Source organism: Panthera tigris, chromosome B3 (genome assembly GCF_018350195.1).
Source record: "Panthera tigris isolate Pti1 chromosome B3, P.tigris_Pti1_mat1.1, whole genome shotgun sequence".
NCBI lineage: Eukaryota > Metazoa > Chordata > Mammalia > Carnivora > Felidae > Panthera > Panthera tigris.
This window is the reverse complement of record NC_056665.1, coordinates 86,260,006-86,276,830: the sequence shown is the minus strand read 5'-3', so window position 1 is coordinate 86,276,830 and position 16,825 is coordinate 86,260,006. Positions and strand designations below refer to the sequence as shown.

General features: G+C 34.6%; 1 protein-coding gene across 8 annotated transcripts in view; it reads right to left on the bottom strand.

Annotated features, from left to right (window-relative positions):
* MIPOL1 (mirror-image polydactyly 1) overlaps positions 1-16,825 on the bottom strand; it is a 320,020-nt gene that overhangs the window by 95,341 nt on the left and 207,854 nt on the right. For all 8 annotated transcript variants that reach the window (XR_006218817.1, XR_006218816.1, XM_042989584.1 and 5 more), the window contains exon 11: positions 14,908-15,002. Coding sequence is in view for 6 of the 8 variants with exons in the window: in XM_042989584.1 (XP_042845518.1) it covers positions 14,908-15,002 (95 nt within the window). In the remaining 2 variants the exon portion in view is untranslated. The remainder of the gene's footprint in view (positions 1-14,907; positions 15,003-16,825) is intronic.

Genomic DNA, 16,825 nt, shown 5'->3' with positions numbered 1-16,825 from the left:
TAGTAGGCTCTTAATAAATTCATATTAAATTAAAAATGGCTATTTGGTTAATGATTACTTCTAACACAGTTAATGTTATTTTACTGATTGTGCTAGAGCAGTGATAAAATAATATAATACTACAACATGCAAATAAAAATAAATATGTGGATAAAATTACTTTCAGGCACAGTATTTACTTTCTGTAGTCTGACATATGATATAATGCTAGAGCTTAAAGGTTGCAAAAAAATTCAGAGGTAGTCTATTTATAAATCCAGACATTGACTGCGGTTGTAATTTGTATAGTTTGGTTGAACACAGACAAAGACTGTTAAACTCCAAAGCAGGTCAAATTCTTTCACCGTTTTAACATGTCTTTAACGTGGTCTTAGAGGTGTGTTTAATGTGACAAACATATCAAGTATATCCAAATCAGGAAAATAATGCTGAAGTACCAGTTTAGCCTCAGCAGTCTTTTTGAGACAGGCAGGGTGGGGGAAGCTGTCTAGTAGATAAGTAAAAGGCCCAAGTATTAGATGAGTTAGGTAATATTTAACTTGTGTTACTGGCCCTGATGTGACCTAGGGTAAGTTAGTTCATAGCTCTGGGTTTCAGTTTCCTGATCTGTAAAAAGGGATAACACCTCACAAGGATGTTGAAGGAATTAAGGAAGATAATGAATGTACCAAACTCTAAGATAAAAGAACAGAAGAATAGCTTTAAAATTACATCCTTATTATTTTCTTGGGGAGATTTTATATTAGAAAACATTGGGAGAAATGGTATATTTTGAGTGTGAAGTCTGAAAAATATGTTTTTAATAATGTATAATAAGAATGAAAGTATTAATTTTTTAATTCTCAATAGTTTTCTGACCACTAAAATGTTCCTGTGTAAAGAAACAACTCCTGAAACTAAACTCTTAATAAAAACAGAGCCAAATCTAAGTTCAAGCACATCCTTTTGACTAAATATATATGTATATATTTAATGTTTATTTATTTTTGAGAGAGAGAGAGAGAGAGAGAGCGAGCAGGGGAGAGGGCAAAGAGAGAGTGAAACACAGAACCTGAAGCAGGTTCCAAGCTGATAGCCTTAGACACGGGCTCGAACTCACAAACTACGAGATCATGACCTGAGCCAAAGTCAGATGTTTAACTGACTGAGCCACCTGGCGCCCCGTAACTAAATTTTTTTTTAAAGTATCCTACAACAAGAAAAAAATAATTCCAGTGAAAACTTGTCCCTAAAGAAAGATCAAACAATTCCATATTGCAGTCTCAATATGGTATTTTGAGTCAAAAATACTTTAAAAAAAAAAAAAGGAAATGTATTAAGAGAATCTCAAAGAAAAGTGAATGACAACTCAATATAAACTCAGCACAGAGATTATAATAACAATTGTTCACATTTATTAAATACCTAAGCCTATACCCAGCAACTGTACAAAGCATTTGGCATGCATTATTTCATTTTATTTTTCTCAAAAATAATATGAGGCAGGTAATATTACAATCCTGATTTTACAGGTCAGGAAATTGAGGCTCAGACAGGTTAATTACCTGTCAAAGGTCACTTAGCTAAGAAGTCAGAATCTATACCATTTGTCTTACTATTATGTCAGCTCTGAATTAAAACATTGTGTCGTACCAAACAAAATAAATGCAAAATAAAATTTTATAAATAAAACGATAAAGATCCAACTAAATCAGATTTAGAAATAAATGAAGTTTTCTTCATATGAATTATAATTGAAGTCTGTTTGTCACCTTTTCATCATATTACTAATTACAAAGCAAAAAGAAATAGCTATTAAGAATCATGTCAGGACACAAAGGACTAACACTTGACTCCTTCGTTTCACTTTAGTTTTCAGGTAACAGAGTAGAAAAATTAGATAAATGGTTATTTCAATTCTGAATATATACAACAAAACCAAACAAATTCAAAAAAAGTAAAATCAAACAAAATCAGGAAACTTACATAGCTCAATTATGAGCCAATGATGCTGTAGTGTGTCCAACTGTCTGGAACAAAACCTCAATTCTCACATTTTTCCGTACAACTGATGTTTCAGAAAATTTTCATTTTTTACGATTTAGAATATCTGACCTAGCTTGCTAGCACAACTGAACTTTCCACGGATGAAAGTAAATTAAAATATTTCAGATCAATAATGTCTAATAAAACTGAACTAAAAAATAATCCCTAGGCTTTTGAATTTCTTGATGGTTTCATGTAGTAACTGATTATTGTTTACTTCTGATCTAATCAGAACTAAATGGGAAATGACTGGAACTATATTAAGGAAATATATTAGCAGAATACTGATAGTCATAAAACCCTTATAAGTTAAAAGGAACAAGATATACTGCAAAATATTTAAAACATAACAACTAAGCAGAATAGTAAATTAAACCCTAATAAATGCAGATGTTTCATAAATATCCTGGGTTTGGAACTGTAAAAGGAACAAAATATTTTCATATTGACCTATGTCCATAAAAAAACGTTTGTTTGGAATTATGGAAAATAATATTCAAGTAACCCTATTTTGACTTCTGTAAACTTTTAGAACATCAGTTTAAACTTTGGGGAACAACTACTTCATGATTCAGAGTGAAAACTCTAGCTACTTCGTATATAATTGAGACTGGAATATTTACACATTTAAATGCCTAACTGCAGGTAAACATTTGTCCTTTTGGGAGAGGCCCAGGTGGAAGGGCCTCATGGCAAAATGACAACCTTAAGTCCCGGATATCTGAGTGTACTGCCAGTGCCACACAGTCTTAAAAATACTGCTGGATCATCATCATCCTCAGTCAATATTTACTAAGCTCTTTATGACAGCAGGAGCATTAGAAAGTTTATAGAAATCAAGAGTAGCTCAAAGACCTCAGTTTGTTGTACCTCGTTCTATATGTTAGCATCATTTTTTTTTTTATGGTTAATGAATCACAATGTTTCTGAAGAAAGGTCTTCAATTATTAGGCATTACTTCCATTTGCCAAATATTTTAAACTAGTGTAGATTTGATAAAACTTCAATGCATTACTAACACATATGTCATGTATAGAAAGAGAAAAATATTTTTAATTCAAATATGCTAAATTAAACCTAATTGTACCCAGTGAAGTCTCTTGAAATATGAGGGGATTCTCTCTTTTCATGGTCATTTCTGGCCATAGCTAATGTTCATAGGATTGGATTTTTTTTTTTTTTAAAGGTGCCCTTTTCCTCACTAATCTGTCATGGGCCCCTGCTGCTACCAAGTGGCAGAAGAATGTTTAGGTTAATACTTCTTTTCAAGCTGGTACTTTCCTTTAATATTTAATTTTTTTAAAAGTGCTTGGATTTTTGCCACATAAAGTACTTGAAAATACTTTAAAATTTTTGGCAAACTTAAAATATAAGTGAACTTATCACTTACAGAAACATATTTCATACAGAAACATATTTCATAATGTAAGGCAAATCTACTTTGAATTTTCGTTCTCTCATACATCTTATCTTTTTGTAAAGCACAACACTAATAACATCTACTACAGAAAATGAACTTCATTGTCACACACAATAGGTGTGACACAAAATAGGTGTTACATCTTATCTTTTTGTAAAGCACAACACTAATAACATCTACTACAGAAAATGAACTTCATTGTCACACACAATAGGTGTGACACAAAATAGGTGTTACACATCTATTTTTATATAAAAGTAATGCATACTCACAAAAACCTCAAACACTTTATGAAGGTATGAAATGCAGTCTAAAATTTCCTCTTGGGGCACCTGGGTGCCTCAGGCAGGTAAGCGTCCAGTTTTGGCTCAGGACACAGTCTCGTGGTTCACAAGTTTGAGCCCCATGGGGCTCTGTGCTGACAGCTCAGAGCCTAGAGCCTGCTTCACGGATTCTGTGTCTGTCTCCCTCTCTCTCTGCCCCTCCCCCGCTCATTTTGTCTCTGTCTCTGTCTCTCTCTCTATCAAAAATAAATCAAACATTATTTTTTTAAAATTTCTTTTCTCTCACCAGGTAATTAATTTGTTACACCTAGTCTCATTTCCCAGATAACCTGCTAAGTTTCTGATGTATTACAATGTTTAAGCATATATTCATACATTCAGAGAACTTCTATTGATCATTAAAAGTATGCTAAGAACTGATTCAAGTATAAGATGCAGTGATATGGAAACAAAATCCTTGTCCTTGCAGAATTTAATTTCAGAAGATAGTCCACAAATACAGGCTAGTGTCATGTGGGGTTGTCTAGTATGAAGAAAAGTAAAGGAGGGTAACAGTGGTGCAGATAGTGGATAAGCTATTTTAGATGGTCAGGTACATTTAAACAGAAAAGTGAACAGAGTGAAGGAGGGGACTCATCACAGTCAGAGGGCAGAGGAGAAAAAAAGGTCAAGGCCCTGAGATGGCAGTGTTCTTAGAAGGTCTGTGATAATAAGGGAACTAGTGTAGCTAGAGTAAAGCAAGAGTAGAAACATGTTAATGAATGAGGTTAGAGAAGCAGCCCGGGGCCGGTGCATACGTAATGTGTACACACACTCCTTTTATAAATAAGATCACAACACACATCTGCGACACAAACTTACATGCCTGTATGACTGAGGCAGATGATTTAAATGCATGAAGTAGGCTGGATGGGGAAATGTGGTGAAACAGAGAGTGCATGCTCCTTTCAGAGAAAGTAGCTTCTACTTAGCCCCAGCTGACTGTTGAAACACACAGGTGTGACTGTTGATTCTGTCAACTTGTTAGGCTACGGTACCCAGATACCTGTTCAAATATCAGTCTAGATGTTGCTGTAAAGGTATTTATTAGATATGATTATTATGTAGATCAATAGACTTTGAGGAAAGCAGATTACTCTTCATAATATGAGGGGTGATGGTCATCCAATCAGTTGAAGGCTTTAAGAAAAAGAATGAGATCCCCAAGGAAGAAGGAATTCTGCATTTTTGGACTCATGACAGCAATATCAACTCTTCCCTAGTTCTCCAGCCAGCTGGCTTACCTGGCAGATTTTAGACTGGCCACCCCTCCCCTCCCATAAATGCATATCAATTCTTTAAGATAAATCTCTCTCCATGTACACATGCAGTTTATTGGTTCTGTTGCTCTGGAGAACCCTAATACACACACCACGCCATAATCCTAAGGGTCCCATGTTGGTAGATTTTCCAGTTTTTATTTTGACAATTGATATTTTTAAATAATATGCTCATTAAAAAAAAAATCCATAGGGAAAATTCTAATTGATTTTTTCACTATAAGAAACAATACTGCAATGAACATCATATATGACATTGATATATGGTAAAAATATTGAGTTCTTAATTCTAAATTTCTAAAAAAGTAATATTCACATAAGTGTTTTCTAATAACGGTTTTCAAATTTGAACACTGTTGCCTGGGAAAAAATAAACTTGGTGGAAGATGGCATACTCTCTTATATGGAGACCCTGCTGTGTCCCACACCTCTGCAAATGACTAACCAAGATGTTGGACTAGGTCCATACTATTTCCAATCATTTCATTCAGCATTGAGCTCTTACTGTATGCACTGCACTCAGTTCTACTCTGCAGAAGAAACGTCTCATCTGAAGAAACTTTCAATCTAGTGTTAAATTTCATTGTTTATTCATCTGTTTGGCAAATATTTACTGAAGGCCTGGTGTATATAAAGAATAGAAGCCCTGGTGGAAGAATTAAGAGAAATACCCACACAACTATTACATAGGTAAGCATGAGGTATATATTGTGACACAGCCACTATGAAGAACCATGGTAGTTCACTTCAGGTAGAATGAGATCATTTCTGGTTGAAAGATAAGAAAAAGATTAATTGAACAGTTAATCAAAGCACTGGAGTGGGAAATTGTGGGGTGTGTCCAAGAAATTGTGAGCAGTTCCTTTTGGGAGTGCAAATAATAGTCAATTCAGTATTAACAAATATTTGTCGAGTTCCTACTATGTGTGAGGCAGTGTACTGACACGGGTGACACTGATGTGAATGAAATCAGCAGGCAAGAAGATGACTGGCGACATGTTAATTCAGAAATACCGGTGGCAGTCGGGGTGCCTGGTGGCTCAGTCAACTTCAGGTCAGGTCATGATCTTGCAATTAGTGAGTTCCAACTGCGTCGGGCTCTGTGCTGACAGCTCAGAACCTGGAGCCTGCTTCAGATTCTGTGTCCCTCTTTCTTTCTGCCTCTCCCCTGCTTGTGCTCTGTCTCTCACAAACAAGGGTTCATGAATGTTACACTAAAAAGCTTGGAATTTATTGTTTAGGTAATGTGGTATTATTAAATAGTGTTAATGTCTGAGTGAGAGGTTGAAAATAATGTTTCAGGAATCTTAAGAGGGGTAAGGAATGGAAACAAGAAGATGAAGTAGCAAGAGAAGCCTGGCCACGAATTTATAGAAGTCTGATCTAAGGTAGGAGCTGTGGGAAATGAGAAGTCAAAAGTAACAAACACTGCAAGGAAAACTGTAGCAAAATTTGGCTACTGATTAAATTTGTGCAAAAGGACAAATGGAAGATTACCTACGCATGAGCCAAATGGCACCTGTGGAACTATAATAATGGTGATTCTGTGCCAAGATCAAGGGAAACACTACTTCTTTTATCTAACAAAACATGAAATTAAAACTTTCTCAAGCTAATAGAAATAATGTTAATAGATGGAAAACATTAAGACCTAGAATTGGAAAGTCCATTTTAACACTGGGCCTTGCTAACAACAATGATTAAATGGCAAAATATTTTGTTAAATGCTCTTAGGAGGCCGGGTCATTTGATAGAAAAACTACGAATAGTAGAATTACAGGGAATTTTAGTTTTGCTTTTTAACTTACTGTTAGATGTTAGAAGGCGGCCCAGCAAACAGTGAGAACTGACAATGCAAAAAATATCCTTTTGGGTACAAAGTCATGGAAGACATAAAATATTACAGTAGAAATGGCTTTTCACTAATTTAATAGTTACATTTGAATAAAGCAAAACTTTTCAAGTAATTTTATAAATATTACTATTATTTCCTTGCACAGTGGTTTACATTTCTCAAAAAATATCCAAACATATTATCTCATGATTTTCCTAATAAGCAGGTCAGATATCTCTGTTTACAGGTGAAGTAACTGACATTCAGAAGTAACTTATTAAATGTCACATTCTATAAGTTGAGAAAAGGAAGAAAAGAATCCTTAATAACTATATTCTAAATCATTGGACATATAGAAAATGCAAACCTTAAGGTCTCTTGTTTTTCAAACTTTGTTTTAATTTTTTTTGTTTTGCATTCCAGAGCCACCGACAAATATAATGGTGGTTTGAATAGTAAAGGTGAAGTCAGCTGTGCAATAAAAAGGCCTTGAAAATAGGTGCAACTTATTGATACAAGAAGACAGTTACTATTTCTAAACATCACTAAACATAAAATTTAATCTACGTCACATGAAAGAGTGACAAATTTCACAAAATGTTAGAACTACAAAAAGCCCCTAGTGTCAAAGTTAAACTGAAATCTAGAAAGGTTAGAGCTTGCCTATGTTAAAAAAAAAATTCTGATTAATGGCAAAGATGGAAGAATTCAGGTCTCCTTTTGTTCTTTTTTTATTACTGCTTTAGCAGTATGGTACAATTAACACAACTCCACGGATAGTTACTTCTTGTAGAAAATACATATGTGACAAAATTTTTTATGTCATTGGGCAGTTCATTGATTAGAACACTGAACAAATGAGGTCAGGATCAACCCCCTCTTGATGAGGGATTTACTTTAAGAACAATGTTGCTTCCTGGCTAGAACTTCCATGCCATAATCACTGCTGACTGTCTTATCAATGCATATAGTTCCAACTGGGAGAACAACAGTTCAAAACCGTTGTTTTGAACCAAAACCACCACTAAAAGACAAAACAAAATAAAAACCCAGATCCTAGTGACAGTCATGTCTCTGTTATGGATAGCATATACACGGACAAAAAAATGTTGCTAAGTAAAAGATTCATAACTAAATAAAATTTAGAAAAGGGATGTAGAAAAAATTAAGAATTTCACTCTCTTTTTGAAGATATTTTATATGGGCTCTGTATTATAGCTCATATGACTTTGAAATGTATATTATGAACGAGTAAGCAGGGCTCAGGTTTAGTCTAGTTTTCAGTATGTCAAACATGTAACCATTCTATTAAAAATGATTTCTAGGAGTGCCTGGGTGGCTCAGGCGGTTAAGCGTCCGACTTCGGCTCTGGTCATGATCTCGCAGTTTGTGAGTTCGAGCCCCTCGTGCTGTCAACACAGAGCCTGGAGCCTGCTTCGGATTGTCTTTCTCTGTCTCTCTCTGTCTCTCTGTCTCTCTCTCTCTCTCCCTCTCTCTCAAAAATAAATAAACATTTAAAAAGTTAAAAAAATAAAATAAAAATAAAAATGATTTCTATGATTAAGAAAGTACTAGTACAGTCCTAGGAAACATACTACCGTAAAATATGAAGCATTCTATTCAGTACTTTTAGCCTAAAATGTGAAATTTACCAGGTTCCGTAAGGCATCACAACTTCCCACACAGAAATCACACAAAACATAATAAAAACCTAAGACATAAACTGCTGTTGTTATAAGTAAGTATATTAAATCCTGGTTTAATGGCACCAAACAACAGGATCTAGTTCTTGTTCACACACTTGAATTTACATTTTACAGCAAAAGGAAATATAGGGAAGCACTATAAAATTAGCAACCGTTCAAACTTAGGCATTCTCTCCATTAGAAAGAGTTTGTTATTATTATGCCTCCTGAACTCAGGAATGCAGCACTACAGGTTTACAATACAGGAAAAAATACAAATCTAACCCTTGCAAGTTTGAGATCATTCCCTGATGAAACTGTTCAGATTGAAACTAATGAAGCTCTTGCAAATGAATTTAGCATTCAGCACAGCAATGAGGAGGTACTGATACTTTACTAATAACACGTTGGTAATAACTGAGATTTATTTTAAATCTTCCTCTTGCTATTCCTCTCTTGTTATGCCTTCTGGTTTAATGCGAAAGAGCCGTCAGTTATAATGGTTAAGTTTAGGATGGGTACATCTACCTCACTGCCCCTGTCTCTAACTCTGCCAAAGGAAATGAAAGGCCAACATTTCTCTTCTTAGTACTCAAAATCTTCTGAAGCTCCAAGGAAACAAACAGAATAGAGAAACTCAGAAAAATACTTTTTTCATTTTCCTACTCCATACAGAGAAATGGAAAGGTTACAGTAACAGTAGCTCTTAGTGTACATAACCCAGCAAAAGAAAATTATTTTGGAAAATAATTTAAAAAGAAGAAGGTCAATATCACTAATTGGCAGAATTAAAGGCATGGTAGAATGAAAGTCATCAGCATATTTTAATCTGTCCTTGAAACTAATAACTGATCACACATCCTCCCCTGCTTCGGTTATTGGAAAGGTGAGAGCCAGACTTATTCTTTAGGCTTATTCTTCTCCTGTTTCATGGTATATACATGCAAGCTGTACGCTGACTTGCTCCTAACTCCAGCTTACTGTCCTATTCCTATATTGTCCTTAGCTATTTTTCCTTTTAAGTTTTAAATTTTTTTTTAATGTATGTTTATTTTTCAGAGAGAGAAAGAGAGAGACAGAAAGAGACAGAGCATGAGCAGGGGAGGGGCAGAGAGAGGGAGACACAGAATCCGAAGCAGGCTCCAGGCTCTGAGCTGTCAGCACAGAGCCTAACATGGGACTTGACCCCACGAACTGTGAGATCATGACTGAGTTGAAGTCGGATGCTTAACCAACTGAGCCACCCAGGCGCCCCTATTTTTTCTTAATTACTGGTAAATTACTTTGTTTGACATGACAATATACATATATGTATAAATAAGTGTAAAATTGACTTGAATAACTGAAAATGTGTTTTTTCTTAAGCTTTGTTAAGCAAAATTTATTATCTATGAGTTCACACACACACACACACACACACACACACTACAGAATTAGTCTTGGTTATCTTCACATAAAAGTAGAACTTTTTCCTGTCCTCTGTAACATAGGAAAGTAAGAAGAAAAACTCCCAATATTTCTATGAATTAGTTGTGTTTCATGTATGGATTTGTAACCACCATCTATTCAGGTCAGTAAGAAATATTGTTTACTTTCGTTTGAATCGATTAAATCAGAATGTGAGCTTCCAGGAAATTTCAGCTTTGTTCTTTTTGGTAATTGCCTCTCTCTTCCCAGAGTTTTATATCCCAGGGATTTTACCCCCATACTATTTAAAATAAATATCTGTATATCTTCACAGAACATTCTTTGTACATTTTAAAAACAACTGTGGCAAGATAACATCATCCATATCCAGAACTTTTTCACCATTCCAAACAGAAACTCTGTACCCATTAAATCATAACTCCCCACTCTCTCCTCTTCCAGCCCCTGGGAGCTCCCTATTCCTTCCTTCTCTCAGCCCCTGGTAACTCTATTCTACTTTCTGTCTCTATGAATTTGCCTATTCTAGATACCTCACAGAAGTGGAATCATATCATATTTATCTTTTCTCTCTGGCTTATTCCCCTTAGCATAATGCTTTTAAGGTTCACTCATGTTGCAGCTTGCATCAGAATGTCATTTCTTTTTTATGGCTGAATAATATTCCATTGTACGTATACAACACATTTTTTTAATTCATTTATCTGTAGATGGGCACTTGAGTTGTTTTCACTTTTTGACTAATTTGAACAATACAGTACAAACAGTGGCGTGTATCTGAGTCCTTGCTTTCAGTTCTTTTAGGGTATATCCTATGTGTAGAATTGCTGGATCATGTAGGAATTCCATGTCTAACTTTTTGAGGACCTGCCAAACTGTTTTCCACAGCAGATGTATCATTTTACATCCCCATCAACAATGCACAAAAGTTCTCTATACCTTTTTGTTTTGATAGAAATATGGATCTTCCTAAAGGGTGCAACTTTCCTCATAGACACCACGCATTCTCCTGTGCATCACACACTGCATGGTTCATCCTTCTATACATACAGCTGTTTATTTCAACATGTAGCTTTTATCTACTTATTTTTAGGTCGTTTTCCATTATGGCACTTACAGTGAGTACCTCAACATATGCCAATATTTTCAGAGACAATATCCAAATGGGTATTTAAGTACGTTAGTTTCATAAATCCTTGACTTCTTTATATCTAGTGACCCCTACCTTTCTCAGTTTCAACTATCTACTACTAAGGCAATACTTTTAAATATTGTCAATGCTGAGAATGAGTGCAATCTCTGAGATCTTAAAGAGCAATGTTCCACTTTCTGACTACAATCTCTGATCCTTTTAGCTCCTGAATTTTCTTATTCCCACTACTTTTTCTTTTTGATCTCAAGATGTATGGTTTCTGGATTTCTCCTTTTTCTCTTGGTATACTCTTAATTTTATTTCCTGCCCTATTTAGCTCAGACTATCATTCATCATTTCAACACCTTTTTGCTAGTTTACTTTCAACCACTCTCCTCTTCATCATGTTAGTCCTGCATATTTGTAATCCTGAATCATTCCAATTCTTTGCCTTCTTTGCTTCTTGTGTTTACAAGAACCACTGAATGTGTGAAGTTACACAACTGTACAAACCAGAACTCATACAAATCTATAGCATCTATCCCCAGCTGACTCTTCAGGATTGCTTGTCTTGTTCTTTTTGCCCTTATTCAGTTCTCTTTCCCATTCTCTTCAGTAGCTGCTCTGTTATTCCTTCCAAAACTTCCTGTCCTCCGTCACTTTAGAAGCTCACGGTGACCCTTACTTTGCAGAAAAAAATGAAGCCTATTAATTGCAAACTGAGTTTCATTTGTATTCCACAGCTATTCTTATCTCCTTCACTCCTGTCTGTGACCATCTTCCTGTTCAAGGTAAACTCTTTTGCAGATTCTAATTTCCATCTCTTCCTATTTCTTTAGGAATCCTGTTCCCTGACAATCTCTCTCTTGGCTCCTTCCAATTAGTCATAAACAGGCTCAAATATCTGCCATTTTTCAAAAACAAAAAACATAAGTCCTTAACCTATCTTCCTTTCTTCTCAACTATCATTAACATCTTTCTTATTCAGGCTTCTTCAAGGACCATTCTATTGTCCAAATTACTACTTTACCTCTAATCACTCTTCAATTCACAGCTAACTGACTTCTACATCTAATGCTTTATTAAAACCACTTCTGTGGAGGTTACTAATGACAACATAATTTCAAACAAAAAGCTAAGAGCTATACATACTTAAAACAAGTGTATGAGGTAGGTACTAGAATTCTAATTTCACAAAAAAGGAAATGGTCTTGGAGAAGTTCATTTATATAAGTCATAAAGGCAGGGCTCTCTAAGTGCAAATCCCAGGAGCTTCACCATACTACCAATATTTTTTTTTTTAAGTAGCAGTAAGAGGGGTATATGTGAAGAATATCTTTGAGCCAACAACTGTTAACTCGAAGAGTTGTTCAACTCTGTTACAATCATGTAGATTAAAAAGTCTTTGAAAAACAAATAGTTTAGCTTTACAATTTTCAAAAATCTCTCAGTAATCTTCTGCAATTCAATAGAAAGAAGGAGGAGCATTAAGAACTGGCATCAGGTTCATTTTTGAAGAAGAAATGTCAGTTCATGTAAGAATATCATATGCCTCTCAGAATTTTTGGACACTGTCATTTTATCAATAAACACCCGCTGTTCTATCTCACAAGGATGGCAGGAAAAGGTTCCATAAAAACTCTCCCTTATCAATAGAGTGAAGCTACTTCATACCACACTGCGGTATCCAAGGTCTGGGCACAAATCATACGATACTTTAAGTCCTAGTAGAGGGTTTAATATATGCCTCTATTATTCCACCAAGAAGAGACCCTGATGTAACGCAGCTATCTGAAATGTGCATGCAAAGCAGCATCCCTCAAACTTGGATACATGTGGGAATTTCTAGGGACCTTCAAACACACTGATAGCCTAGTCCTACACCGAGACTCCAATGTAATTGGCCTGGGAGGAGATGGGGATTAGGGCTTTTAGAAGCTCTTCAGGTGATTTTAATGCACAGCTACAGTGGAGAATCCACTGGTGTAAAGTATGGAGGAAAGACTGTCATATCCACTCTATAGTTTAAAAAAAAAAAAAAAAGGGTGGGTTGCTGAGATGTCTTTATCCATTATCAGGTTTCTGCTTATCTACATGACCACACATAGACACTGCTTCTAACTGCAGGCAAATGACTTCCCAGTCATCAATCAATTTACTTAATATTTTTTTAAGTTTATTTATTTATTTTGAGAGAGGGAGACAGAGGTAGAGAGAGAGGGAGACAGAATCCCAAGCAGGCTCTGCACTGTCAGCATGGAGCCTGATGCGGGGCTCAAACTCACCAACTATTGAGATCATGACCTGAGCCAAAATCAAGAGTCAGACACTTCACCACCAGGTGCCCCAAACATACTTAATATTTGATAACTGCATTAATTCCTAAGGCTGCTGTAACATTGTAGCACAAACTGGGAGACTTAAAACAGAAATTTATTGTCTCAGAGTTCTGGAAGCTACAGTTCCAAAATCAACATGTCAGTTGGACTATCCTCTCTTTGATGGAATAGGTGAGAATCCTCCCAGGCCTCCTCTAGATTTTGGTATTTGCTGCCAATCTTTGGGATTACTTGACTTGTGGATGCCAGGCAAAAGGCTGTCTTCTCTTGGTGTCTCTGGACAGCCTTCCTGTATGTGTGCGTCTCTATGTCCAAATTTCTACTTGTTATGAAAACATCAGTCATATTTGGTTAGAGCCCATGCTAATGACCTAATTTTACTTGGTTACCTCTTTATATAGAGAATTTGCACACATAGAAGCCACTGATATTTTCACATCACATTTCAGTGTTTGCAGTTATCCCCAAAATATCATTTACAGTCATCACTACTTTGAAATTATGGTTGTTAATAGACTTGGTGTTAGACCTAGTTATTTAATGTATTAATAACGATGTGTGAATATAGTAATATGACATACTTGCATAACTATTTCAGTAAAACTGATTTTGATTTAATTGCATTTTATGCACTTAACCACATTGTTCTGAGAGGAGGCAAAAAACTAAAAGAAAATCTTTCAAATACCCACAGCCCAAGTTAGTGAATTCTTACGTTTTAGACTTCAGATTCTTTTTAATCTTATCAAGTATCAGAGAACATATAGAACATTGTACATCATTTTTCAAAACTTTTTTTGTTTTTACAATGATCCTTTGTGAAAAAATCTACAGATATTTTACAGATAACCCAACAATCTTATTTCTCTCTCGCACAACACAAAACTGAAACCAAAGTATCACAAAACAATATTTACTTTAACTACAGGAAATGCACTCTGACATCTTCTATTCTATTTCTTTTCATTAAAAAATGCCAGTGTGACCTACTGAGTTAATTTCACAACTACTCTTGGAGCATAAATTAGTGTTAAAAATCCTTCAGTGGCATTCCTTTAGAAACTTCTCATATTATATTATAATTGGTGAAAGGCTGTTATTACTGCTATTCATGTACTATTTTAAAAATATGTATCATTTTAGAGGTGGCATTTAGATGAGCAAATAGTTCAATAGTTAACTAGACTCCATTCAGACAACTGGTTATAAGTTATGTAAATTTTATAAATCTGATGGGAATCTAAGCTTAAATTTTACCAAATGCAGGAAAGAAAAAAAAGGTAAAATAAAGAATATTTTGTGCCTGAATCATTTTAAAATTACAAAAATATTTTAACTGAATAATGTTTAATTTCCTTGAGGTATTTCTTCACTCACTGTAAAACTGGGTAGAAACATTTCCCAAACCAACATTTCTTTATGCCCAGGTTAAAAAGAATTTTACCTGTAGTAAACACGAAGTGTTTCTATTTCTTCCTCTAGTCTTTTGTACTGTTGAATTGCAGTTTCTCTGGCTTCTTGCATAGCTAACAACTTTGCCTGTAAGTAATTAATATTTTAAGAAATTTAATATTGGTTTTGGTATGTTAAAATATATATTATAGTATAAACAGGAACCTTAAATTTCTGGTAGTTTTATAATCTATCAGTATTTTTAGTAGTGTTTCATAATTTCCCACAAAATAATCAAATTATATTAATAAAAGACATATTGAAGACAACATATTAAATTTATCAACTTTGCTCATTACTAAACTTCAACCTTATTCATCTGTATCATCAGATATATGCCCTTCTGCAATGTTTAACTTTATACACAGAACTCAGAATGTGGAACATGGGTTCAGAGCAATATCAAGAATAAGATAAGCACAATGGGTGTTTCGCATACAAACTTAATGTGGCTCCACTGCCTGATCACACTGGATTTTCTTTTAACTTTATTAATAGTAAAACCCAGAAAATGCTAAATATGTTAAGCCATCTTTGATATTTAATGTGAAAAAAATACACAAGACTACAACCTGATTCTTACAGATATGACTTAACCTTTGCAATTCCTTTTCGGCAGGGAAAAAAAAATCTCTAAAGGGAGAATGGCAACAATCTTGAGTGTTAGTGGTATTTTATTCAAGGGATGTTATTGTTCCGCTCTGCCTATAGTATTTAAATTTTAAAGGGTCTGTAATCAGTTTTTCGAGAGTTCAAACTTGTAATTTTAAAAGAATTGCCAACTTCCAACCACCTTTCCCATTGGGTTTCAGGTATAGCCCAAAAGAGTTTTCATCAGAACTTTTAAAATAGGGTGCTAGTATTCAGATTTCAGTTTTGTTTATTCACAGCTTAATTTGCATGAAAATACTGTCTTTCACTTTCAACGATGTTATCACATACCTTGCACACACTATTGGCAATAATTAAAAAGTACTTGAGTTTGGAGGCAGAAGTTCACTAATTTTGTTGAACTCATATAATTTCTCTGGGATTATTTTCTTCCATAAGAATGAAGTCATAAGACAAACTGTGAAATCCTGACCAGAGGAAAAGTAGTGTCATGTAAGTGAACACTGGACAATGCCACTTTTCTATTTAAATAACAGAATAATAAAAACATGTAGCAGTTCAGGTCTCTGTATATAATTTAGGAATTAAATTAATTGATTTGTTCTCTATCTGGGTTAGCAAATCTAACAGAGTTACTTCTTAATTAAATTTAAGATATTTGAGTGCTTGCCTTAACATGTCACATTCTAGAATTATAGATAAAACATTCTCAAAAATTATTAAAAAGCATTTAAAAATAGGTGGCTGGTTCTTTATGCCAATAATTGACAGCATTGCCAATTTTCAGTAAATTATAAAACGTGACCGAAATGCTAACATGAAAGGCACAGATACCCATCGTGACTAAATGGTTAGTCAAAAAGAATTACACAAAAAAGGACATATCACATTCAACTTACAAAATGTCAAACATCCTGTTGGATGTATTTAAGGAATATCAAATACTGGACAGGTAATAGAGAATTTGCTAAATAAATATGTTACAATGACAAATACCTTAGATGACTATTCTGATTTTTTTTTTTTTACCTGGTACTTCTGCTGAAAAAAAACGAAACAAAACGAAACAAAAAAAAAAACAAATCCCAAACCCCTCTGAAACCAAAAAACAAAACCAACAATGCTCTAGAAGGAAAAAGCCAAAATGAAGATTTCTGCCTAAGAAATTTCTGCAAAAATAGGAACATGAAAATTTTACTTAAATTCCCGTGCTTCTAGTAATATTTATTTTTTCACTTCTCTTTTCACATTTAGTTGGCTATCAAGATTTGGTGTTGCTTCATAGCAAATCCACTGAA